The sequence below is a fragment of the Coffea arabica genome, chromosome 11c (assembly GCF_036785885.1).
Source record: "Coffea arabica cultivar ET-39 chromosome 11c, Coffea Arabica ET-39 HiFi, whole genome shotgun sequence".
NCBI lineage: Eukaryota > Viridiplantae > Streptophyta > Magnoliopsida > Gentianales > Rubiaceae > Coffea > Coffea arabica.
In genome coordinates, this window is record NC_092330.1 from 26,087,212 (window position 1) to 26,112,636 (window position 25,425).

Consider the following 25,425-nt stretch of genomic DNA (forward strand, 5'->3'; position numbering starts at 1 on the left):
AGGAACTCAAATTGATCCTTTTTTATTTGCCAAGGACTAAAATTGATCATTTTCGATCTGAGGTACTAAATTTTCACATTTGCAATATGTGAGGGACTATTTGTGCAGTTCTCCCAATAATATATGCATAGTCCATCTCCTTTTTAGCATTTAATTTCTATAAATCTTTTAATTCAAATAGATTCTTCATTTAATTATTTTGTTTCTTTGATTATGAAGATTGAAAAAGAAATTGAATTATTCAAGTATGCAAAATATTTATCATTTACTATGGAGGTAAATGGATTAGATAGACAAGATTTTATAAGAAGTGTTAACTTGAGATGCTCTGAAGATGAAACACAAGGTAGTCTAATTTAAATCTACACATATCAAAGAGATGTAAACGGACATCAATTTAAAATCTAGTACTAGTAAGAAGTTAAAAGCAAATAATTTTTAAAAAATTTTCTCCTTAGTCAATCATAAGTATCGAACAAGAGTTAGTGAAACAAAGCGAAAAACATAAAGTAAGTTAGAAAAAAAACCAAATCTCTAAGTTGAATACAAATAAACCAAAATAGAATAAGAGAGTTGGTGGTAGATAGATCAAAACACTCACTTCATCGCATGTTTTGGCCTCTTGAGTTTGTTTACGTTCTTATGATAATATTGCCATTTGTTTTTTATATAAAAAGATATGACTTTCTTTGGTATTTTTTTGCTCCTTTCTTGCTTTTAAATTTTATGTGCGACACCAATATCATTGATAAAACATACATGATAAGTGAATCTATTTATGATTTTATATTAAGATGGTTGTAGCTATAATCTATAATCACCTTTTCTTAATATTTTATCCTTACACAACTAAGAATCAAACAACTCTATTTGGCTTCATGTCCCTTTTTTTGAAAGGAAAAAATTTACTATGTTGGATCTAAATATTAATTAAACTAAATTGACATCATTAGGTATAAAACAGATATAAGAATGTTTCTTTGTAATATCGTTAGATGTAAAGAAAATTTTCATTTGAATTACTAAATGCTTAACTGACTTGTGAAAGAAATAGATACAAGGCATAGATTGATATATTGATAAAGATCTTTTGTTTATAAATTTTCAAAATTCATAATTAATTTTGGTTTTTGCATTCATTCTTTTATTTTGTTTCTTTAAGGAAAAATATTATGCACTATACCATGAAGAATCAAACTAGTACCAATACTAGCGTAGAGCATAAACCTAAAAAGATGAAATAAAATTTATTGATCAAATGAATAAGGATAGCTCGAGAAGTTACTCGAATAAAAACTTGAGTAAGGAGTAAATCTCTTTCTTTGGGGTTGATTCTACCAACAAACTGCACAAGCAATTTCATGAAATGCTATATCTAAATAGTCGACATAGACACATTAGGTAGTATATGCTGTAACATCTTTATTTCTATTATTATGAGGGCTGTGATCATTTTCTCTTAAAAAGTGTATGACGCATGTATTTTCAATTTGATTGTGTTTCTTAGATTTGTTGCTTTCTTTCATTAAAAGAAATATATGTAAAGTAGTATTTTATCTTTATTGCTTTTTTGTTGTTAATATTTTCACTGTTTAAGTTTCTCCAACTTATATTTACGTTTCATAATTGTTAATTATTATAACTTTTAATTTGACTGCCATTGTTTGTGTATGAAAATTACTATTTTACACTTAAAAGATCCTACAACTTTTCTTTCTGAAAATTAGTATTAAGATTTATGTCGAGTCAAATATAACATTGAATGCATAAATGGTTTTACTTTGACTCCTGCTCTTTCGAAAAATAGTTTGTACCATCATCCACTCTCCCGATCATACTCTCCCGATCATATTAAGAAATAGATAAATGATGAGGATCTGAACACTATCATTATAAGGATCGAAAACAACCTCAGAGGGGGGGTGAATGTGAGGACCCGAAAATTTTGCTTATTTTATTTATTTTACTGGCTAAAATAAGTATTTACTCACCCGATTTCTCTAAGTATTATTTTCTAACCTTTTTAGGTTTAATTAAACGTATCCATAGTTTAGTTATATTTTTAAAGCAATTCGTTTCGAAATTTAATTTCTGTAAGCTCGTTAAGTGAAAATAGTAAATACGCGATTGGAGTATATAATCGATTCAAGAAATTACATATAACGAATAAGTGGTTAAATTTCCTAGTTTTGTTACATTAAATTCATATTTCGAAGGTAAATTATTTCATTGATTTAACAATTAAATTTCTTTGAATTCCGATAACTAATCTTAAGCGTTAATAATGATTAAGTTAATAAGTTTTGATATAAAAGGATAAACGACTATTAAGAATGTTAAATTTATATATTAAGGTCAAACTTGATTTTTATAGTTTAAATAATTAGGTAATAATGTTAGGAATTACTAGGAACCTTAATATTAAATTATAATCGATAAATTTCGATAATCGAAACCCTCGCGAGATTAGTACACTATTAGGAGTTTAAATCACGCATGGGGATAATTCGTGAGATTATGCTCGAATCAAGGGCTTAAGTGGTCATTAGAAGGAAAAGTGAAAATTCCAAAATACCCTCCACTACCTCACAAATTACCATGCAAACCATCAAAATTTCTGGACAACATTGTAACTCCACCACCCTAACCGGCCAATGCAAAACTTTTACCACTCCTACACTCAACCCCTTCTCAAAACCGCGGCACCACCTTTCTCCCTCCTCATTTCTATACCACAAACCACTACCGCAACTCCATTCCACCTCCTCTGCAACAATTCACCTCAGACCACACTCCACCTTCACCTCGTTAACATCGACTGAGATAGAGAGGGAGAGACTGAGCCGCATTCTGCCATCCGAGAGAAAAGAAAGGAAGCGTGCGAGCTGCGAGTCTTCTGTTCTGTCCATGAGCTTGAGGGAAGAGACAGTGCGTGAGCTGCACTCTCCACCTCCACTTCAACCAGTTGCAATCCATCTCCAACCACAACACCACCACACCTGCAACCACCGGCAACCAAGACAGCAACCAATCATCCATCGCGTGCGTGAGATAGCCGTGAGGAGAGTAAGACAACTTCAGCTTCTGCCGCGTGAGTAAGCTTCCAGTAGAGGTAATCTCTGGGCTGAAGCCAATAGATTATAGGTAGATTAAGCTGTTTATGGACTTGCATGTGAGGTTGGAGTGTCCGGATGAGGAAATCAAAGAAAAGGAAAATCTGATTTTTGATGGAAATAGTTTTGCCGAGAAGCCGAAACAGAAATGCAGCTTTAATCTTGTTTCTTTGGAATAATCTGAGCTTTTAAATGTTGTTAACTAACTAAGAACTAGGTGATTAAGTCTTGCCTGAAGTTAGTTAGTTCGGATTAAGCTAGAAAAGAAGAGATGAAACAGAATCGGCTTGCCTGCAAGCTCATCCGAGAGTGGCCGAACAACTTGCTGGTTGATTGATGAATTTTTGGTAACAACCGAGCTGAATCTGGACTGGAAATGCTAGCTAATTAGTTCAGTAGTTGTGCATGTGAGATTTAAGTGCCAAATACAAGGTTTTAACCGAAGGAAAATTTTGTTTATGACTGAGTAAATGCTGGAAAATTTACGTGACTTGCCAAGGGAGTGAAACCAGAATTTGTAGTTGTTTCTGGAATTTTTTTTTTCATTAGCAAACAATGTTTAGAAATGCATGAAATATATGTGTCTTAAGTCTTGTAAGATATTCAGTTGTAAAGTACTTGATTCGTTGGATAAATTGACCAAAAATGTTGAAACATAGCTGCTGCAAATTTTTTTCCAGCTTAGCCGATGGTGGCTCTTTTGAGTTTAAATGGAAATATGGTGAGTGGGCTCTATGAATTCCCACAATGACTTGGATGATCTGATTAGCTAGTCAAGTATTTGCTTGTCGGATTTGAGTACTTAATATCATGTATTAGCCGAGTAAAAAGTTGGATTTATGACCAATTAGCTGCTGGAAATTCTGTTTAGCCAAGGACAGATTTATTGTGGTGGAATTATTTGCCAAAATTACATGTTATTTGTTTTATTTCATGTCGGAAAATTTTGATGGTGGGCTCTATGAACTCCCACCCTTGGATTGATGATGGATATAATGCTAGTTTAGAGTTTAAATAGGTAGATTAATGATATCTAGCTAGTCTAGACTTCAAGGGATGCATAGTTCAAAAATGTTCAGTTTTGCCCTGTTTTAATCGCACCCCTTTTTGCAGAATTTGGAGGGGTTCATGACTCGTATATTATGTTTATATGTTTAATATGTGGTGTACAAAGTTTCATTGAAAAATATTGAGATTTGGTTGGTCAAATAAAATGATTTCGCAAAGCTAGTAAATCTGGAACTGTTTTCGTAATACTCTGACCAGCTTTCGTATTTTGGCTATAAATCTGTGCTCCGATGTCGAAATTAAGTGCCGTCAGCGGCATTTGAAACTAGACATCGCAGCCTTTCTGACAGTATAAAATGCACATTCTGGTTCCATGTGTGTGAGCCAAACCAACCATTTTAAGTCGGCTGTCCTGTTTCTCTGTTTTACAAGAACAAAATGATGAGGCTGCAACTTGTGGCTCGAATTCGAGCTAGTTGTGTGCCGAATTTCAAAGTGATTTCTTCTGTGAAATTATAGCTCTATGAATGTGTTTTCCAACACCATAAACCATGCCAAATTCCTAGTTAATTTGAGTGATCTATGATCAAAATAGGAAACCTGCTCTGTCCTTGAAAACCCTGATTTTTAGACAGATTTGATGCAAGGCTCGGTGTAGACTTGCAAATTAAATCTCTTGGTGTTAATCACCACAAATGTTGTTCTGGGATGACCCGTAAACCTTTTCTATGCAAATGAACCATGTTTAGAGGATTTTCCTTGGTCAAAAGTTTAGAAAAGGAAATTTTCACATACAAGGCAGCTTTGCCTTAAAATTTTGGAAACTTGAGTGATTTTGTTAAGTGACTTCCTGTGCATATTTTTCTATGAAATTTGGTAGAGGGACAACCCTTATATGATAGTATTACTCTTCTAATTTTGGTGTTATTCTGAGGCCGTTTCATGGGTCAAATAAATTACCAAAGTTCATGACTCGAGTTTGAAAAACCCATGTTTCACAAGGGAATTTTAGTAACTTTGAGCTACCGTATCATGGTGTTCAAAACCCCGTTTCTCGTTCCGTTTGTTTTGTTATACTCTTGGATTACAACACTAATAGATTTAAAAATTTCAAAAGCTAGTTCCAAACAAGTGAATTTTGCCGAAATTCCAAAGTTGGCCAAAAACCAACTTAAATCTGCCTTATGAACCAGAACAGTAACTTTGAGCCCATTTTTGACTATCTTCCATTTAGAATCATGGAAACGTGTATTCTAGGAACTATTAGTACTTTCAAAGAGGTTTCCAATAGTACCAAGTTTTCCAATTTTGGGCTTGTAGAGAGTAAGATATGATTTTTCAAAAATTACTTTTTAAATCTGGAATTTTCTAACTTAAAGGAAACTAAGGGGTTTCGAACTCTTCATTTCTGTCAATATCATTTGATTGTTTTACATTTGAATACAGAGATGGAAATCAGATTTGTCTTGTGTTTTAAAACCCCACTTTTGAACCTCGAGTTACACGAATTCTTAGGCTCGTCTCCGCGTCAAATTCTTAGATTGCACTAGCGTACAATCTTCATCGAAAACTAGAGAATTCGTAGCGATATTGAGTGGTACTTGAATTATTGTTTGCTCAGGCAATCGAGGAGATCTCCAAGAGGAACTCGGAGCGGACGCCTAAAACGCTTGTTTGAAACCTATTGCGCTTGTTTGACTAGGAGAGTGTTCCATATAGGAATACGTAATGGAATAAGTCTAAGACATGCTCATTTCATGATTTCTAAGTGTTAAGTACTATGTGTTAAATATTTACCATACCCATGCTTGAAAATGCCCGAATAACATGACTTGGTATGCTATGGTTGCATACGTCGTTGGAGTGAATCTCCTCGACTCTCACATGGTAAAAATGGGATAACGGCCAATGATGGCCTATTAATATGGCAAATGCCTGCCAAATAACCGTCATTACTCAACCGTTAACCGTCAACCGTTAACCGTCAACCGTTTACCAACCCACATGACTACCTGATTACTTGACTATTTGCTCACATGATTTCTAATCTATATGATTATTTGATATCCGTAAATTACATGCTCCCATGAAATCAACTTGTATTGCTTACGTGCTTACGTGCTAAGTATCCACTTGATTACTTGATTATCATGAATCACATGTTATATGAAGTTGTCCATCATTGTTAGGCGAGTGTGTACTTTACCTCACTCGACCTATTCAAATGATGAAGTTTACTTTTTGTCGAATTACTTGGTTACCTGTGCATGTTGTAAGCTATAAGCTGAACTTGGGCCCTGCCTCGGTTACTGACCTACTCGAGCCAGGACTGGGCTCGGTCGGGTAGGTTGGAACCCTGGACAACCGTTTCGGTATACTCGAGTACTACCACTGGAGGGATAAGGTGATGGCCAGTCAATTGAAGGAGTTACTGATCGGAGTTATAAGGACGGGAAGTGGACCGAGTACTGTATCCTTTTGTGCTTGCTTTGCTATTAATAATGTTATTGCTCTCCTAGTTGACATTTCTCGGGTAAGACTCCTCATGAGCATTAATCTCTGAGATGAAGCAATCCTTGTAATGTTCTTCTAGTCAGACGAGCCACTATTTGTTTGACTAAAAATTCATGAAAATATATTTATATGGTCATTCATTCCAAAAATACGTTAGTGATTTTAGATAATTTATGAGTTGTACTCATAGTAAAGTTACCAGCAAAAGTACTACTACTACATGTGTTTTCAAAGTAGCAATTACCCGAGAAATGATTATCACCTCATGATAACCTGCCATTGTGTAACCTCGCACCATGCATATGACATGCACAACTTTCTTGATTTGTTTGAACTGTTAGAGTGTCTTGGAACCTCACTGGGCTGTGTAGCTCATTCCACGTTGTGATTTTCTTTTACAGGATTTGAGACCAAAGGTGCTCGGAAGTAGTACTAGATTGTTTACTTTTATGAATGTAATTCGAGTTAAACATTGTAGTTTTGCCTTAGGTTGCCACTTGAAGCTGGAAAAGTGTAAACCCTGGATTTGTATGTGACTTGTATGAATTTGCTACTTGGCTTGTAAGGATGTATTTGAATTGATGTTTTGTTTCTTGGGTTGTATTCGGGAAGGTATTTTAAGAATCGACGTTGGCTATCTTAAGGCACTGTTATCTCTGAAGTTAATGTGATTCTAGAAACCGGCTTATTTGGAGGGAAACGATGTTGTAATAGATTAGGTTATACTTCGGAAGGATTTTTGCTAGCTTGCTTGCGTGAGTCCTGGCAAGAGCTAGACAGACGGCCCGCCAACCCTCTGGTTCGCCTTAGGGGAAAGTGGGCTCGCCACAAGTGGTATCAGAGCTTAGGCTCTAGATTCTTGTAGTGTATCTTAGGCTTTAAGCATAAGATGCCGGACTGTGGAGTTTGATTGTTTAGTAAGTGGAATGTGATCTTAATACTTGATGATTGATTGAGTAATATTGAAGTGTTTGTTTTTAAGTGGGTTTACACACTAGGGTTTCTTATATTGTAAGAAACTGAAGAGAATTGATTTGAAAAGTGATAGTTGAGTTTCTTGAATATTGGTACTAGCTGATATCTATAAGATCGAATTTGACTGGGTAAATTGTAAGATTCGAGGTATCCTCTAGGCTTGTAATCTTCGTAAGTATATGTATGAAATTGAATGTGAATCTTAGATCGATTGCTTGATTGAGACATTTTGTGAAATTTTCTTTGAGGAATGGTGGCGATTGAGTTGATTTGCATCTGGAGATGGCCAGTCCTAGTGCGAATTGACTTGGTTCCCACTTGACGCTTAAGTGAGCCAGTTGTACATATTCGCTGAGTTTGAAAATGGTACTTGAGGCTTTAACTAGAAATTCCAAGGTTGGTTATTCTTGGAGATGAATGCACTTTAGTTATTGGCTGGCTTGCTAAAGATTTTTAAACTTTGGATAAATGACCTTTGATTTCAACTTGTATTATGACTTGATTAGCTCTAATTTTGTAATGGCATACAACCTAATTGAGACTAGTTTAAATTCTATGTTAACTGTTAATGTGCTATTTGTGAAAATGTCATCTGTGGATATAGTTTTATTGCTCATTTTGAAAATTGTTAAATATACGTGTGCATAGATAATTTTTAGTTTAGTGAGCCATTTGCACATATTTGTATAGATTAGTTGTGAGAATGGAAGCTGGGAGACGACGAAAGGGACGTCAACCTAGACAACCCCGAAATGAAAGAGTAGATAATGGATCTGATATTGACCAAAATGCCGAGCCCAGTGCTGGGAGAGGAAATGACCAAATGGGACAAGTTCTAAACTGCATGACGGATATACTAGAGCTCTTAGTAGCTCAACAAGGTCAAGGTGTTGGACAAGGAAACCAAGAAATAGGGGAGGATCGAGCTTTAGAGCGGTTTTAGAAATTCTTCCCACCTAAGTTTGCTGGAGGACCTGATCCAGAGGTGGCTGAGAATTGGTTAGAAAATATAAGAAATATATTTGATGCACTAGATTATTCCGAGGAGAGAGAAATAAATTTTGCTGTGTTCCAACTTGAAGGGCCGGTTCGAGCATGGTGGAATGTTATAAGAAATAAGTGGGAAAGGGAACAAACTCCGAGAACTTGGATGAACTTTGTCCTAGAATTTAATGGAAAATTTCTTCCACCACTAGTCCAAGAAAAGAGAGAAGATGATTTCATAAAGCTTCGTCAAGGAACTTTAAGTGTAGCTGAGTATGAAACACGCTTTACGAAGTTATCTACATATGCCCCAGAATTGGTGGCTACTGATAGGAAGAGAATATGACGGTTTATCCAAGGATTAGATTTGGAAATCCAAGATGCTCTTGCCGCAGCACAGGTTGAAACATTTAGTGACGCTCTCGAAAAAGCGCAAAGGGTAGAAATCACAAAATCTCAACTGAGAGCTTTTCAAGTAAGGAAAAGAGACGCATCTGACAGTACACTAGGAGAAAATGGACCACCACCCAAAGTTAGAAAAGAAGTGGATGGAGTAGGACTGTTACTTCCTGCACCACTCAGGATAAAGGAACCAAAAGGAACTGTGTCGCGAGAGACTTCAGTAGGACAAACACGATCAAAGAAAACCTCACAAACAAGTCAGGTCACAACCCCTCGTCCAATTTGTGGATATTGTGGAAGGACGAATCACACTGAAGAAAATTGTTGGCTAAAGGGACGAAAGTGTATGGGATGTGGGAGTACTAGCCATAAAGTTCATGACTGTCCAAGGAGGTATCCACGAGAAACCACTGCTCAACAGGGAAATGGAACTGTCCCTCGACAAGTCAATGGAAGGAGGAACCGACCAGTGGCGTCTGAACGAACATATGACATGATCACACCACATGGTTCAGGGTTATCCGAGATTTCAGAAGGTATGAATTTCGAGAATGAAATTCTCATTAAGGAGGGTAGGTTGTGAGGACCCGAAAATTTTGCTTCTTTTATTTATTTTACTGGTTAAAATAAGTATTTACTCACCCGATTTCTCTGAGTATTATTTTCTAAGCTTTTTAGGTTTAATTAAACGTATCCATAGTTTAGTTATATTTTTAAAGCAATTCGTTTCGAAATTTAATTTCTGTAAGCTCGTTAAGTGAAAATAGTAAATACGCGATTGGAGTATATAATCGATTCAAGAAATTACATATAACGAATAAGTGGTTAAATTTCCTAGTTTTGTTACATTAAATTCATATTTCGAAGGTAAATTATTTCATTGATTTAACAATTAAATTTCTTTGAATTCCGATAGCTAATCTTAAGCGTTAATAATGATTAAGTTAATAAGTTTTGATATAAAAGGATAAACGACTATTAAGAATGTTAAATTTATATATTAAGGTCAAACTTGATTTTTATAGTTTAAATAATTAGGTAATAATGTTAGGAATTACTAGGAACCTTAATATTAAATTGTAATCGATAAATTTCGATAATCGAAACCCTCGCGAGATTAGTACACTATTAGGAGTTTAAATCACGCATGGGGATAATTCGTGAGATTATGCTCGAATCAAGGGCTTAAGTGGTCATTAGAAGGAAAAGTGAAAAGTCCAAAATACCCTCCACTACCTCACAAATTACCATGCAAACCCATCAAAATTTCTGGACAACATTGTAACTCCACCACCCTAACCGGCCAATGCAAAACTTTTACCACTCCTACACTCAACCCCTTCTCAAAACCGCGGCACCACCTTTCTCCCTCCTCATTTCTATACCACAAACCACTACCGCAACTCCATTCCACCTCCTCTGCAACAATTCACCTCAGACCACACTCCACCTTCACCTCGTTAACATCGACTGAGATAGAGAGGGAGAGACTGAGCCGCATTCTGCCATCCGAGAGAAAAGAAAGGAAGCGTGCGAGCTGCGAGTCTTCTGTTCTGTCCATGAGCTTGAGGGAAGAGACAGTGCGTGAGCTGCACTCTCCACCTCCACTTCAACCAGTTGCAATCCATCTCCAACCACAACACCACCACACCTGCAACCACCGGCAACCAAGACAGCAACCAATCATCCATCGCGTGCGTGAGATAGCCGTGAGGAGAGTAAGACAACTTCAGCTTCTGCCGCGTGAGTAAGCTTCCAGTAGAGGTAATCTCTGGGCTGAAACCAATAGATTATAGGTAGATTAAGCTGTTTATGGACTTGCATGTGAGGTTGGAGTGTCCGGATGAGGAAATCAAAGAAAAGGAAAATCTGATTTTTGATGGAAATAGTTTTGCCGAGAAGCCGAAACAGAAATGCAGCTTTAATCTTGTTTCTTTGGAATAATCTGAGCTTTTAAATGTTGTTAACTAACTAAGAACTAGGTGATTAAGTCTTGCCTGAAGTTAGTTAGTTCGGATTAAGCTAGAAAAGAAGAGATGAAACAGAATCGGCTTGCCTGCAAGCTCATCCGAGAGTGGCCGAACAACTTGCTGGTTGATTGATGAATTTTTGGTAACAACCGAGCTGAATCTGGACTGGAAATGCTAGCTAATTAGTTCAGTAGTTGTGCATGTGAGATTTAAGTGCCAAATACAAGGTTTTAACCGAAGGAAAATTTTGTTTATGACTGAGTAAATGCTGGAAAATTTACGTGACTTGCCAAAGGAGTGAAACCAGAATTTGCAGTTGTTTCTGGAATTTTTTTTTTCATTAGCAAACAATGTTTAGAAATGCATGAAATATATGTGTCTTAAGTCTTGTAAGATATTCAGTTGTAAAGTACTTGATTCGTTGGATAAATTGACCAAAAATGTTGAAACATAGCTGCTGCAAATTTTTTTCCAGCTTAGCCGATGGTGGCTCTTTTGAGTTTTAATGGAAATTTGGTGAGTGGGCTCTATGAATTCCCACAATGACTTGGATGATCTGATTAGCTAGTCAAGTATTTGCTTGTCGGATTTGAGTACTTAATATCATGTATTAGCCGAGTAAAAAGTTGGATTTATGACCAATTAGCTGCTGGAAATTCTGTTTAGCCAAGGACAGATTTATTGTGGTGGAATTATTTGCCAAAATTACATGTTATTTGTTTTATTTCATGTCGGAAAATTTTGATGGTGGGCTCTATGAACTCCCACCCTTGGATTGATGATGGATATAATGCTAGTTTAGAGTTTAAATAGGTAGATTAATGATATCTAGCTAGTCTAGACTTCAAGGGATACATAGTTCAAAAATGTTCAGTTTTGCCCTGTTTTAATCGCACCCCTTTTTGCAGAATTTGGAGGGGTTCATGACTCGTATATTATGTTTATATGTTTAATATGTGGTGTACAAAGTTTCATTGAAAAATATTGAGATTTGGTTGGTCAAATAAAATGATTTCGCAAAGCTAGTAAATCTGGAACTGTTTTCGTAATACTCTGACCAGCTTTCGTATTTTGGCTATAAATCTGTGCTCCGATGTCGAAATTAAGTGCCGTCAGTGGCATTTGAAACTAGACATCGCAGCCTTTCTGACAGTATAAAATGCACATTCTGGTTCCATGTGTGTGAGCCAAACCAACCATTTTAAGTCGGCTGTCCTGTTTCTCTGTTTTACAAGAACAAAATGATGAGGCTGCAACTTGTGGCTCGAATTCGAGCTAGTTGTGTGCCGAATTTCAAAGTGATTTCTTCTGTGAAATTATAGCTCTATGAATGTGTTTTCCAACACCATAAACCATGCCAAATTCCTAGTTAATTTGAGTGATCTATGATCAAAATAGGAAACCTGCTCTGTCCTTGAAAACCCTGATTTTTAGACAGATTTGATGCAAGGCTCGGTGTAGACTTGCAAATTAAATCTCTTGGTGTTAATCACCACAAATGTTGTTCTGGGATGACCCGTAAACCTTTTCTATGCAAATGAACCATGTTTAGAGGATTTTCCTTGGTCAAAAGTTTAGAAAAGGAAATTTTCACATACAAGGCAGCTTTGCCTTAAAATTTTGGAAACTTGAGTGATTTTGTTAAGTGACTTCCTGTGCATATTTTTCTATGAAATTTGGTAGAGGGACAACCCTTATATGATAGTATTACTCTTCTAATTTTGGTGTTATTCTGAGGCCGTTTCATGGGTCAAATAAATTACCAAAGTTCATGACTCGAGTTTGAAAAACCCATGTTTCACAAGGGAATTTTAGTAACTTTGAGCTACCGTATCATGGTGTTCAAAACCCCGTTTCTCGTTCCGTTTGTTTTGTTATACTCTTGGATTACAACACTAATAGATTTAAAAATTTCAAAAGCTAGTTCCAAACAAGTGAATTTTGCCGAAATTCCAAAGTTGGCCAAAAACCAACTTAAATCTGCCTTATGAACCAGAACAGTAACTTTGAGCCCATTTTTGACTATCTTCCATTTAGAATCATGGAAAAGTGTATTCTAGGAACTTTTAGTACTTTCAAAGAGGTTTCCAATAGTACCAAGTTTTCCAATTTTGGGCTTGTAGAGAGTAAGATATGATTTTTCAAAAATTACTTGTTAAATCTGGAATTTTCTAACTTAAAGGAAACTAAGGGGTTTCGAACTCTTCATTTCTGTCAATATCATTTGATTGTTTTACATTTGAATACAGAGATGGAAATCAGATTTGTCTTGTGTTTTAAAACCCCATTTTTGAACCTCGAGTTACACGAATTCTTAGGCTCGTCTCCGCGTCAAATTCTTAGATTGCACTAGCGTATAATCTTCATCGAAAACTAGAGAATTCGTAGCGATATTGAGTGGTACTTGAATTATTGTTTGCTCAGGCAATCGAGGAGATCTCTAAGAGGAACTCGGAGCGGACGCCTAAAACGCTTGTTTGAGACCTATTGCGCTTGTTTGACTAGGAGAGTGTTCCATATAGGAATACGTAATGGAATAAGTCTAGGACATGCTCATTTCATGATTTCTAAGTGTTAAGTACTATGTGTTAAATATTTACCATACACATGCTTGAAAATGCCCGAATAACATGACTTGGTATGCTATGGTTGCATACGTCGTTGGAGTGAATCTCCTCGACTCTCACATGGTAAAAATGGGATAACGGCCAATGATGGCCTATTAATATGGCAAATGCCTGCCAAATAACCGTCATTACTCAACTGTTAACCGTCAACCGTTAACCGTTAACCGTGAACCGTTAACCGTGAACCGTTTACCAATCCACATGACTACCTGATTACTTGACTATTTGCTCACATGATTTCTAATCTATATGATTATTTGATATCCGTAAATTACATGCTCCCATGAAATCAACTTGTATTGCTTACGTGCTTACGTGCTAAGTATCCACTTGATTACTTGATTATCATGAATCACATGTTATATGAAGTTGTCCATCATTGTTAGGCGAGTGTGTACTTTACCTCACTCAACCTATTCAAACGATGAATTTTACTTTTTGTCGAATTACTTGGTTACCTGTGCATGTTGTAAGCTATAAGCTGAACTTGGGCCCTGCCTCGGTTACTGACCTACTCGAGCCAGGACTGGGCTCGGTCGGGTAGGTTGGAACCCTGGACAACCGTTTCGGTATACTCGAGTACTACCACTGGAGGGATAAGGTGATGGCCAGTCAATCGAAGGAGTTACTGATCGGAGTTATAAGAATGGGAAGTGGACCGAGTACTGTATCATTTTGTGCTTGCTTTGCTATTAATAATGTTATTGCTCTCCTAGTTGACATTTCTCGGGTAAGACTCCTCATGAGCATTAATCTCTGAGATGAAGCAATCCTTGTAATGTTCTTCTAGTCAGACGAGCCACTATTTGTTGGACTAAAAATTCATGAAAATATATTTATATGGTCATTCATTCCAAAATACGTTAGTGATTTTAGATAATTTATGAGTTGTACTCATAGTAAAGTTACCAGCAAAAGTACTACTACTACATGTGTTTTCAAAGTAGCAATTACCCGAGAAATGATTATCACCTCATGATAACCTGCCATTGTGTAACCTCGCACCATGCATATGACATGCACAACTTTCTTGATTTGTTTGAACTGTTAGAGTGTCTTGGAACCTCACTGGGTTGTGTAGCTCATTCCACGTTGTGATTTTCTTTTACAGGATTTGAGACCAAAGGTGCTCGGAAGTAGTACTAGATTGTTTACTTTTATGAATGTAATTCGAGTTAAACATTGTAGTTTTGCCTTAGGTTGCCACTTGAAGTTGGAAAAGTGTAAACCCTGGATTTGTATGTGGCTTGTATGAATTTGCTACTTGGCTTGTAAGGATGTATTTGAATTGATGTTTTGTTTCTTGGGTTGTATTCGGGAAGGTATTTTAAGAATCGACGTTAGCTATCTTCAGGCACTGTTATCTCTGAAGTTAATGTGATTCTAGAAACCGGCTTATTTGGAGGGAAACGATGTTGTAATAGATTAGGTTATACTTCGGAAGGATTTTTGCTAGCTTGCTTGCGTGAGTCCTGGCGAGAGCTAGGCAGACGGCCCGCCAACCCTCTGGTTCGCCTTAGGGGAAAGTGGGGTCGCCACAGTGAATTAGGTTGATTATAAAACTAATCAAATTATGGGCACTTTTTGCTCAATATGAAATTTACCCTCTTTTCTTAAGTGATCACACAATAAATCAATCAATGAAGGAACAATATCACTTGAGAGAAGTAGAAGATATAAACAATTTAAAGATCACACGATAACAATAAGTAACTAAGAAGGGGTTTTACGTAAGTCACTAAGTTGGGGGAATCTAGTGCCATTGAACTCACAAAACCCTAGGAACACGCCCTGGGTTTCGGCCATGGCTGCTACCGCGGCAGGCCACCAGCCTTCTGCTGACGGGCTAGCTTCCCCTCGCCAAAGATCTTTTGCAGACATCGTCTCTCAGCACCCCAGGTCAACCGCACCAGACCTCTCAAGATCCTTCGATCTCACACCTCAACAGCCATGGATAGTTTGTGACGCATCCATGCACAGAGGAAAACCTGTAGTTTTCTTCTCTGAGGATGATGTGGCCGCACTCTCCCAGCCCTTCCGTTACTCACTTGTAGGCAAGTTCTCCAAGGGCAGACCAAGCATGGAGGCTTTGCGCAAATCCTTCCAGACGCTGGGTTTCAAGGGCGCTTTCATGATGGGATTGGTTGACCATCGGCACATCCTTGTCCGTTTCGAATAGGAGGAAGACTACCTACGCTGCTGGTTGAAAGGAGTGTGGTCTCTTCCGAATCGCCGCTAGCCCCGGTGTGGGTTTCCTTGCCGCAATTTCCAGTTCATCTTTTCAACAAAGGTCCCCTCTTCTCCATCACACGGCTACTAGGTGAGCCGCTGAAGATCGATGCCTCAACTACCTCCCTCAACCGCCCAAGCGTAGCTCGATTTTGCGTCGAAGTAAACCTACAGCAGGCTTTGCCGGACAAGGTTTGGATAGGGAATGACGCATCAGGTTTTTGGCAACCAGTAGAATATGAGAACCTGCCGGGGTATTGCTCGGTGTGTCATAAACTTGGTCACCTCTCCACCTCCTGTCGAAGCTCAGCTATCAAGGGACAGAAGCCGACCATGGCCCTCATGACCGCTGCTCCTCTCATTATTGGTGAGGGACACATGGACAAGCCAAGCGCTGCAGCGGGGAACCAAGTTGCGGGTGAACTCCAAGTCCCTCCCCCCAAAACGTCTACTGGGCCATCTCAGCAGGCAATCACCAGGACAGCAGTGGCTCCCCAACTCCAGCCACAGAGCGAGCAGGCCATCCCTCTTGGCCCTGCCTCGCTGCACATACAGCGGCTGCTGGACACCAGCCCCCACGGCAGCCTGACTTCTCCACCGCTACCGCACATGGCGAAACCCCTCAAGCCCTCCTTTTATGACGACTACCGCCTGGGCAGACGCAACAAACTCTCCAAGAGGAGCTTGTCAATGCAACCATCTGGCTTCGACTGGGTCTCCAACACCGACGAACCCACAACTGTGGCTACTCCTATAGAGAATTTGCGTGCCTTCAAAGCTTACCTTGATACGAAACTTCCAGCCGCACCTCCCCCTGCAGATCCTTTGGTTTAGAGGTCCTCCTCGCTGGCCCAACCTGCATCGCGAGCAGGGACCAAACGTCTCTTGTGACAACCACGTACCATTTTGACTCGATAGGCGATCAAGGTCTCTCAAGCTCAGTAGCCTCCCTCTTTAAATGATTAAAGCGCTTATCTGGAATGCTCGGGGTGTCGCCAACACAGCGACTTAGGAGGCTGATTCGCTCCAACTCCGTTTCTTTCCTGATAATTCTCGAACATATGCTCGATTTCTCAGCTCTTACTGGTTTTGTTCAGAAACTTGGCTTCCACCTAGGCTTGTTCAATATATCAAATAAAATTTGGGTATGTTGGCGATCATCCTTTGCTGTCAACATGGTGCTAAATGATGATCAATTTCTCCACTTAGCGGTCACACATGAATCTTCACCACGGTTATTTTTTGCTCCTTTGTTTATGCCAAATGCACGCGGAGGGGACGGCAAGCGCTATGGGACTCCTTGGCTCGGCTTGATCAATCTATTGGGCACCGACCATGGCTGATTGGGGGGGACTTCAATGTTATATCCTCCTTTGGCGAATATTCGGGAGGCTCAACCCAGGATGCCCGCGCGATCGCAGATTTCAATGACTTCATCCACGGCTGCTCACTGAAACAGGCGCATGCGACTGGTAGCCCATTTACTTGGTCAGGTGTCCGCAATGGGCGGCGCATATGGAAGAGACTTGACCGTGCGCTCTACAATGATGCATGGGAGCAGCACTTCCCGGGTTTCTCTATCCATCACCTGAGCCGAGCAAGTTCCGATCACTCGTCTCTCCTGTGCTTCTTGGGGGCCCCTCAACGTCGGAGCCCCAAGTCTTTTAGGTTCCAACATATGTGGATTAAACACCTCACCTTTATGGAGACAGTAAGTCAAAACTGGAGCTTGCCCGTTGAGGGCTATGGGATGTATGCCGTAGCCAATAAATTGAAACGTTTGCGACAGTGTTTGCGTGAGTGGAATAAAACCATGTTTGGCAATATTTTTTATAAAATAGCTCAAGCCGAGGAGCTGGTTCGTCAAAAGGATATTCTCCTTGAGCAAGTCAACACGGACGAAGCCCGCGAGGAATGGAGCCGTGCCCATGCCGGCCTACTCCATACCCTAGCCATGGAGGAAGTTTACTGGAAGCAGAAAGCCTGAATAAAATGGTTGAAGAACGGCGAAGCGAACTCGCAATTTTTCCATGCCTCTCTGCGGGATAAGAGGAAAAGGCTTCGTATCACCCGCATCAAGGACTCGCACGGGGAGTGGGTCGATGACTTAAAGGCCATAGAGAGGGAAGGGGTGACTTTCTTCCATGCCTTGCTGACAGGTGACCCGCAATGTGCCGAGAGCAGTGCCGCCGCTCACCAGGTTCTTCAACATGTCCCTCAACGAGTCACCCCACAGCAAAACAAGGCCCTCCTTAAGGTGGTGTCCCTGGACAAGGTTAGAACTGTGGTCTTTGGGCTAGATGGGGACAGTGTCGCAGGAGCAGATGGATTCTCAGGGTGTTTCTTCAGTCATTGTTGGGAACTGGTCACCCGGGATGTCCTCAATGTAGTCCGAGAATTTTTCATTGGGGTGCCCATCCCCAAGGCTATTGCCAGCACGCTCATTGTGCTTATTCCAAAGAGGGAGGTGTGCTCTTCTTTTGCCGACTTTAGGCCAATAAGCCTGTACAATTTCGTCAACAAGATTTTCACCAAGGTGCTAAGCAACCGGTTGAAGCCACTATTGCCCTCGCTGGTCTCGCCGGAGCAATCAGCCTTTGTTCTGGGCCACGAAATATCTAATAACATGCTTCTCGCCCAAGAAATGGTGTGCTCCCTGGATAAAAAGTTGCTAGGGCACAACATTATCTTCAAGTTAGACATGATGAAGGCTTTTGACAGGGTCTTTTGGCCCTTTCTAGCCATGTTGATGCAAAGCTCGGCTTTTACTCCCATTTTGCAGCCCTTGTCATGCATAATTTGGTAGCTAGCTAGTTCTCACTACTGATCAATGGAAAGCCATGTGGCTTTTTCCAAGCCTCGAGGGGGATCAAACAGGGGGATCCACTCTCCCTTTTTTTGTTCATCATCGTGTCGGAAGCTCTAAGTATGGGCCTCAACTACTTGATCGCAACGGGCTTAATGGCTAGCAATGGAGTCCCCCGGGGTTGCCTAAGTGTCTCCCACTTATGTTTTGCCGATGATATTCTGATATTTACCAGAGCAGACAGGAGATCGGTCAGGAGTCTCATGGCCTTCTTGACCCTCTATGAGAAGGGCTCCGGCCAAAAGGTCAACCTAGCGAAAAGCTTCTTCATCCTCTCGGAGAAAAGTCTCCGGGGCTGTGCTAGATGCGTTTCTGCCATAACAGGCATGGCGAGGAGGTGCCTTCCGATTGGCTACTTGGGGTGTACACTTTTCAAGGGCCGACCCAAGGGGGCCTATTTCGAGCCTTTTATTACTAAGGTTTCCCAGCGCCTTGCCGGGTGGCTGGGTAAACTCTTAACAACAGGTGGGTGCCTTATACTAATTAAGCACGTTCTCTTAGCAATGCCGCTACACATGATGGCCGTAATGGACCCTCTTAAGTCGACCCTGAAAACACTGGAGAAATTGATGTCTCACTTCTTCTGGAGCAGCTCGGATGGCTCACATAGGCGACACTGGCTCTCATGGGATAAACTTTGCGGCCCAAAACAGGAAAACGGCCTTGGGCTACGACAGCTAGATGATGTATGCATGGCTTTCGGTTGCAAGCTTTGGTGGAAGTTTCGATCCCGTGCGACTCTCTAGTCAGATTTCTTGTCCTCCAAGTATGTCAAACATTGTGACCATGCATCCATCCCGACTTTGCGATAGACAGACTCACGGATTTGGCGAAGAATGCTCAGGGCACGGGACGTGGTAGAAAGTAATTCCCTCATTTTGGTCCGGGATGGCTCGTCGTCACTTTGGTACGACAATTGGCTCAGCGATGGCCCTTTGGCGGCAAACTCAACAACCATACCCTCCCCCCAGGCTTGCATCTACGATTTTACTGATAATAGGACCTGGAACTTCACAACTCTTGAGCCGTACACATCCCCTGCACAACGGGCTAAGATTTGGCAGCTCTCACTGCACCCTGACTTGAAGGACAAGCTTGTTTGGACTCCGGTAGCCTCCGGTCGTTTCTCCCTCTTGTCCGCCTACGACCTTGTTCAACGTAGGAGACCGCGAATGGTCTCCCAACTTTGTATTTGGAACCCGCGCATTCCCCTGCGTATTTCAATTCTCATGTGGAGTCTTTTGAACAATGCAATCCCGTTGCCCGATGTTCTCCAGAGCTTAGGCTTCCACATGCCCTCTAATTGTCCTTTCTGCCCTAACTGTGAAACACTGGACCATTTATTCTCCTCGTGCCCTCTTGCTGATAACCTTTGGTCTCTTTTTGAGGGACTTCTCGATATTCCGTGCTCTAGGGAGGGAGACATTCTGGCTCGTTTGCAAGGTATGTGGTCCCACTCCACCGCATTGTCCACGAGAGGTTGCCTCTCACAGGTTCTGCCCGCCGTTGTTTGTTAGGAGACCTGGAAAGCTCGTAACCTCCACTTTTTCGATGGCATCACGACCTCAGGCCCCCAACTCTGTCGCCTCATCTTGGTGACTGTGCACTCGATCGTGCTTGCCCAACCACCGCCAAGTACGAGTTCAAACGCCGATCTCTTGGCTGCGGGCCTGGTCCTTTCCCTTGCCCCGCGACGGGCACACTCAACACAATCCTTGTCATGGCAAGCTCCCTCGTTCCCACTTATGAAGCTCAACGTGGATGGTTCCTCGCTGGGTAACCCTGGACTCTCTGGTGGGGAGGGTATCCTTCGGGACCATTTGGGGCATGTCCTGGCGGCTTTCTCTGCGTTTTTTGGACATTGCACAAGCTTAGAAGCGGAGGCGCGGGCGCTGTTAGAATGGCTTATTACCTGCCAGGCACATGGTTGCTCCCAGGTTTGGATAGAAATGGATTCCAGAGTGTTGTTGGATATAATTCAGAACAGAGCGCAATGCCCTTGGCGCATAGACAATGTTGTCTGCCAGATTAGATCAATCCCCCGGACTGGGCATTTTCATTTTCAGCACAGCTTCCGCCAAGTCAATGCAGCAATGGACGCACTTGCACACCGAGCCAGCACCACCCGATCCTCCTGACGCTACCTCTCACATAACCTTCCGCACCCTGTCAAGGGGTTAGTTAGCCTAGATAGGGTTCACTATCCTTACCTCCGCTCCTCGTAGGAGAGCTTTTTGCTCCATGCGAGCTGTCCTGTAAAGGCTTTTATGCCTCTCTCTGCGTTGAGGTTTTGGAATAATAAAAATAATTATTTAAAAAAAAACTAAAAAGGGAAGAATTCCAAACCAATTGACTACCAAGCTCCTCTTGAACTTGTAGGTCAATTCAAACAAGCTTCTTCAAATTGATGAAATACAACCAATTTTGTGTACAAAGAAAGGCTCACTTCCTCCTTGCCCCAAGTCTCACTCGGTCAAGTTAGAAAGGTTTACTATCCCTCAGGACAACCCTCTCAGAACTACACTATTGAAGTATTTACTCACAAATGAAAAGTTTACAATGAATTTCACACCACCAAAACTACAAATCTTTTTTGTGTTTTCTCACTAAAACTACTCTAGATCTTTTGTATCTTCAGTGTGCAAAAGTTGTTTGAAGTTTCAAACCATACTCTATTTATAGGAGACCAAGAAAGTGTTTCATTAATGCTTCCAACGGATAGAAAGTAGCTGAAGAGTCAACTAGCTGTTGGGAGTATCGGATGTCCGGTACATCCGAAACGTGCGTCAGATAGCAGGCAGTGAGTTTGAAAAATCTTTGTCAATTCTATCAGACGTTCGGTGCTTGTGTTCGAAAGCAGACAATGAGTTAGAAAGAATATCTCAATTCTATCGGACGTCTGGTATTATCTTTGTGAACGTCGGATAGCTTTCATCGAGTTTGAAGGATCCTATCGGACGTCCGATGCTTGCGTCCAATCGGGATCAGTGAGCTAGGGGGAATGTCTTATTTCCTTCAAACGTCCGGTGATAGAGTTCTTCATGTGTCCGAAGTTGCGCAATGATTATCGGATGTCCGATCCTGTCTTCACAAGCGTTCGATAGCTTTTAGCAACCTTTGTTTCTTTCAATTGCACTTGATCTTTGAATCTAATTTACTTCCTAACTGAAAGTATATCTTGAAGAGATATTAATATCATCATAAGTTTTGTAAACATCAAAAGTTAGGGACTAAGATCAACAATCTCCCCTTTTTGATGATGACAAAACAATGGATGGAAGAAAAACAAAAGATTCAGCATAAGCTCCCCCTTACTCATTGCATCCAAAATTTCAAATTTATAATAACCCCCCCTTACACATAGCATCCGTTTCATTAAATTAAATTATTAATTCCATCTTCCTAAATTAAATCTAATTCTTTAATACAAATATATTTTGCTAAATCATATGAATACATCAATACACTATTTTTATTATCTAAAGAATATTTACTTCATTATGTGTGTAATTTTTTCTTTGTCAAGTAGATCAACAATCATATGATACGGTAGTGCAAAAACACATGCACACTTTTGAAATAAATATATTCCTATTGACAATTCATTATAAAAAATCTTAAAATATACTATATGCTTAAATTGAGATTGACTATTATGCTTATAAAGCATGTGATTTAGTGAAATGAATGTTGAATATACGAATTATACCTACAATAGCTTTAACAAATAAATTTTGCAATGGATTCTATTTGCTATTCTTCATTAAAAAGAGGCATAGTCAAAATTTATAGGATATGTTTATCACAAAATAAAATATATGTTGGATATTAATTATAGTTTCACCAATCTTATAGGGCTAAGTGATTTGACAAGGACTCATACTTGTTCATTAACTAATTCAAATAAAAAAATGCACCAAATGTTTCTTAAATGAGGCGTTTTGACTTTTTACATCCCTTGCTTTTTGAAAAATATTCATATATGTATCTCCAAAAGTGAAACACACCAATTTAGTTCTGAATGCCAATTAAAACTACATATTTGTCTAAAATCAAATTGATACCTACATGAAATGAAATTTATGGGAGCAAATATGACAAATCAAAGATTTGATCTACTGTTATGCACAATTCATTATAAACCATCTTGAAACCTCTTCTAATTTGCAAAACCTCAAAAATGAGCATCAAAATTTGCAATTCCAAACCCTAACTTAGTATGATCAAATGCAGAGAAATTTGAGCTTTCTTTCACAAATTGAGAATAATTGATAAATTTGTTAGAGCTACTAATGCACAAAGTTGTAATACCAATTGACAAACAAACAAAACTCCACAAAAGCATTGTTACCATGTGCAAATATTCTATGGTATTTATTCCTCTAGTATTGATGATCAACAAATAATATTTAAGTTGTGTCTAATGATAGACATTAAAGTACAATGAAAATGACGAGTATAGAATGAAGGTGATTAAAACAAAAAAATTGATTAAAGCAAAAAAAAAAGATTGAAAATGAACTAGGCAACTTGTATTAGTTAGATTTCAATTGCACTAGTTTATTCAACTGATTTATACTTCAATAGACCTCTTATTTTCAAAGGTTTCCAAAGTTCAAAATTCTAATGATTTAAAAAGAGAAAACTTTTTTTTTTTTTACAAAAGTAAGTTGTCAGGGCAAGCAAATTGGATTTGGACTCCTACCTTATGTCAAAAAGATGTCCACTTGGTATGGATAGGAATTACCACATTGCAACTGAAAAATTTTTGTCCTCCAGTTGAATGTCCAATTTGTACCACTTGTGTAACACTAGTTTTTGAATTTGAATATTGGGGGACTTGTTTTTTAGCACAACAAATGCTCTGATAAGTGTGCATTTTGAGTGTTTTAAGTGTGTTCTATTATTTAGTTTTGGAATGCTTTATTCATTTTTTATAGCTAATTAACTAGGTTTCTAGTGAATTATGTATTTTGTGATTCAAAGTGTGAAAAATTGCATTTCTATGTGTTCAAATGGTGCAAACTTCATGTTTTTGTAAGTTTTAATGATTCAATCGTCAAATGGAGTGAATTGAGAAGATATTTTGATGATTTTTGATGATTTGAACTAATTTAAAGGAAATATGAAGTGTAAATATTCAAAAGGTGAAATGCAATCAAGTATAAAAGAAAAAATGTTTGACAATTTTGAATTGAGAAGATATTTCGAATGGAGTGAATATCAAATGGAGTGAATTGAGAAGATATTTCGATGATTTTTTATGATAAGAACTGATTTAAAGGAAATATGAAGTGTAAATATTCAAAAGGTGAAATGCAATCAAGTATAAAAGAAAAAATGTTTGACAATTTTGACATCTTTTGATATTTTAGATATATCTTGAGCTAAAAGTATCACATTGAGGTGATTCTTGAACCATTTTAAAGCTGAGATATCGGTTTACATTTGTTATGAGATACAGAAATCCAGTTCATAAGTTTTCCTGGTTAAACAGTTGAAATACAGTCGGTCATTTTTGCTGTCAAAAGTTGAAATAGCAGATTAACCAGTCAAGGGTATTTTGGTCATTTAATAGTCTACAGAACTCCAAATTAGATGATTCTAAAAGCTAAGTCAAAGAGCTGCAACTTTCATGTTTCATATAGGATCTATTTCAACCTTCATTATCAAGAAAATATTAGTTAATATTGGTGCAAAAATAGAGAAAAGTTAAAAATTGATCAGAAAAGTGCAAACCTGCTGGGGGGAATATGTAGGTGCAATACATGACCTTACACCTTTATATTGACCCCACGTATTCTTAAGGAAATTGTGCAACTTGCATAGCCATTTGCTTTGATTTTTTACAACTTTTTACAGCTCAATTCCAACAAGAATTTCAGCTGCAACTATAAAAAAAGTATGAAGACTTGTAGAAGAATATTTTCGAAATTTCAAGGGCATTTTACGTCAACTTCAACAACTTATTTGGAGATTGAATTCATTTATAAATAGGGGGTTTGAAGACATATTTTCACAACTTTGAAAGGCTATAGACACTACAAAAAATGTGATCTTCACTAGTTTTTCGTAGTTCATTAGTTTAATATAGAGTAGTATAGTTTCTATCCAGTCTTGTACTCGTTAAACTTGGATGAGAAAGAGGATGAAGATGGAAATGTTTGGAATTCATGTGACAAGGGTGACTTTTCTCCTACCACTTCGTTTCTTGTATTAATTCTTATATTTGCCTATAATACAAGTTTGATATTTGTTTTCATGTTTAACTAAAATTGATGCCTAGAGTTATGGATGAACTTTCTATATTTTGTTTGTGATATTTACTTGGCTATTTGATGATATTATTTTTGAGCAAATTATTTAGCACTTTTGCTTTTTTAATCACGATTAATTGGCCAGTAATTGTAATAATTTTAAGGTGTTAAGTTTACAATGAGAATTAAAATTTGACACTAATTCAAAGAAGTGCTAAACCTAGGGAGTTCATTTGCGAAAGTAGAGGAGCACCTTTGTGGCTTTGGCTTGTTCCATGTAATTTCATAGAAGAAATGAGTTCGTAATTAATTTCATAACCACGAAAGTAGGTAAGGATTAATTATAAGTATAGTTGATTCACTACGAGAGTAGATTTCACATATACTAGAAAATTACACCATAACTAGCCAAAATAATAACATTGAATTAACTGCTAATTTCTCTTGCAATAGTAATGAGGAATTTCATAACCCTAGGAG

The 25,425-nt window shown here is 38.9% G+C and overlaps 1 protein-coding gene and 1 long non-coding RNA gene across 2 annotated transcripts; both read left to right on the plus strand.

Annotated features, from left to right (window-relative positions):
- The first annotated feature begins 10,361 nt into the window (after positions 1–10,361).
- LOC113715351 (uncharacterized) lies at positions 10,362–15,003 on the plus strand. Its single transcript, XR_003453943.2, has 2 exons — positions 10,362–10,760; positions 14,705–15,003. It is a non-coding gene; the product is annotated as an uncharacterized lncRNA (long non-coding RNA).
- A 3,747-nt stretch (positions 15,004–18,750) lies between these two features.
- On the plus strand, positions 18,751–19,434 carry LOC140016513 (uncharacterized). The gene has a single exon (XM_072070047.1). The coding sequence runs from the start codon at positions 18,751–18,753 to the stop codon at positions 19,432–19,434; it is 684 nt and encodes a 227-aa protein (XP_071926148.1).
- The last annotated feature ends 5,991 nt before the right edge of the window (positions 19,435–25,425 follow it).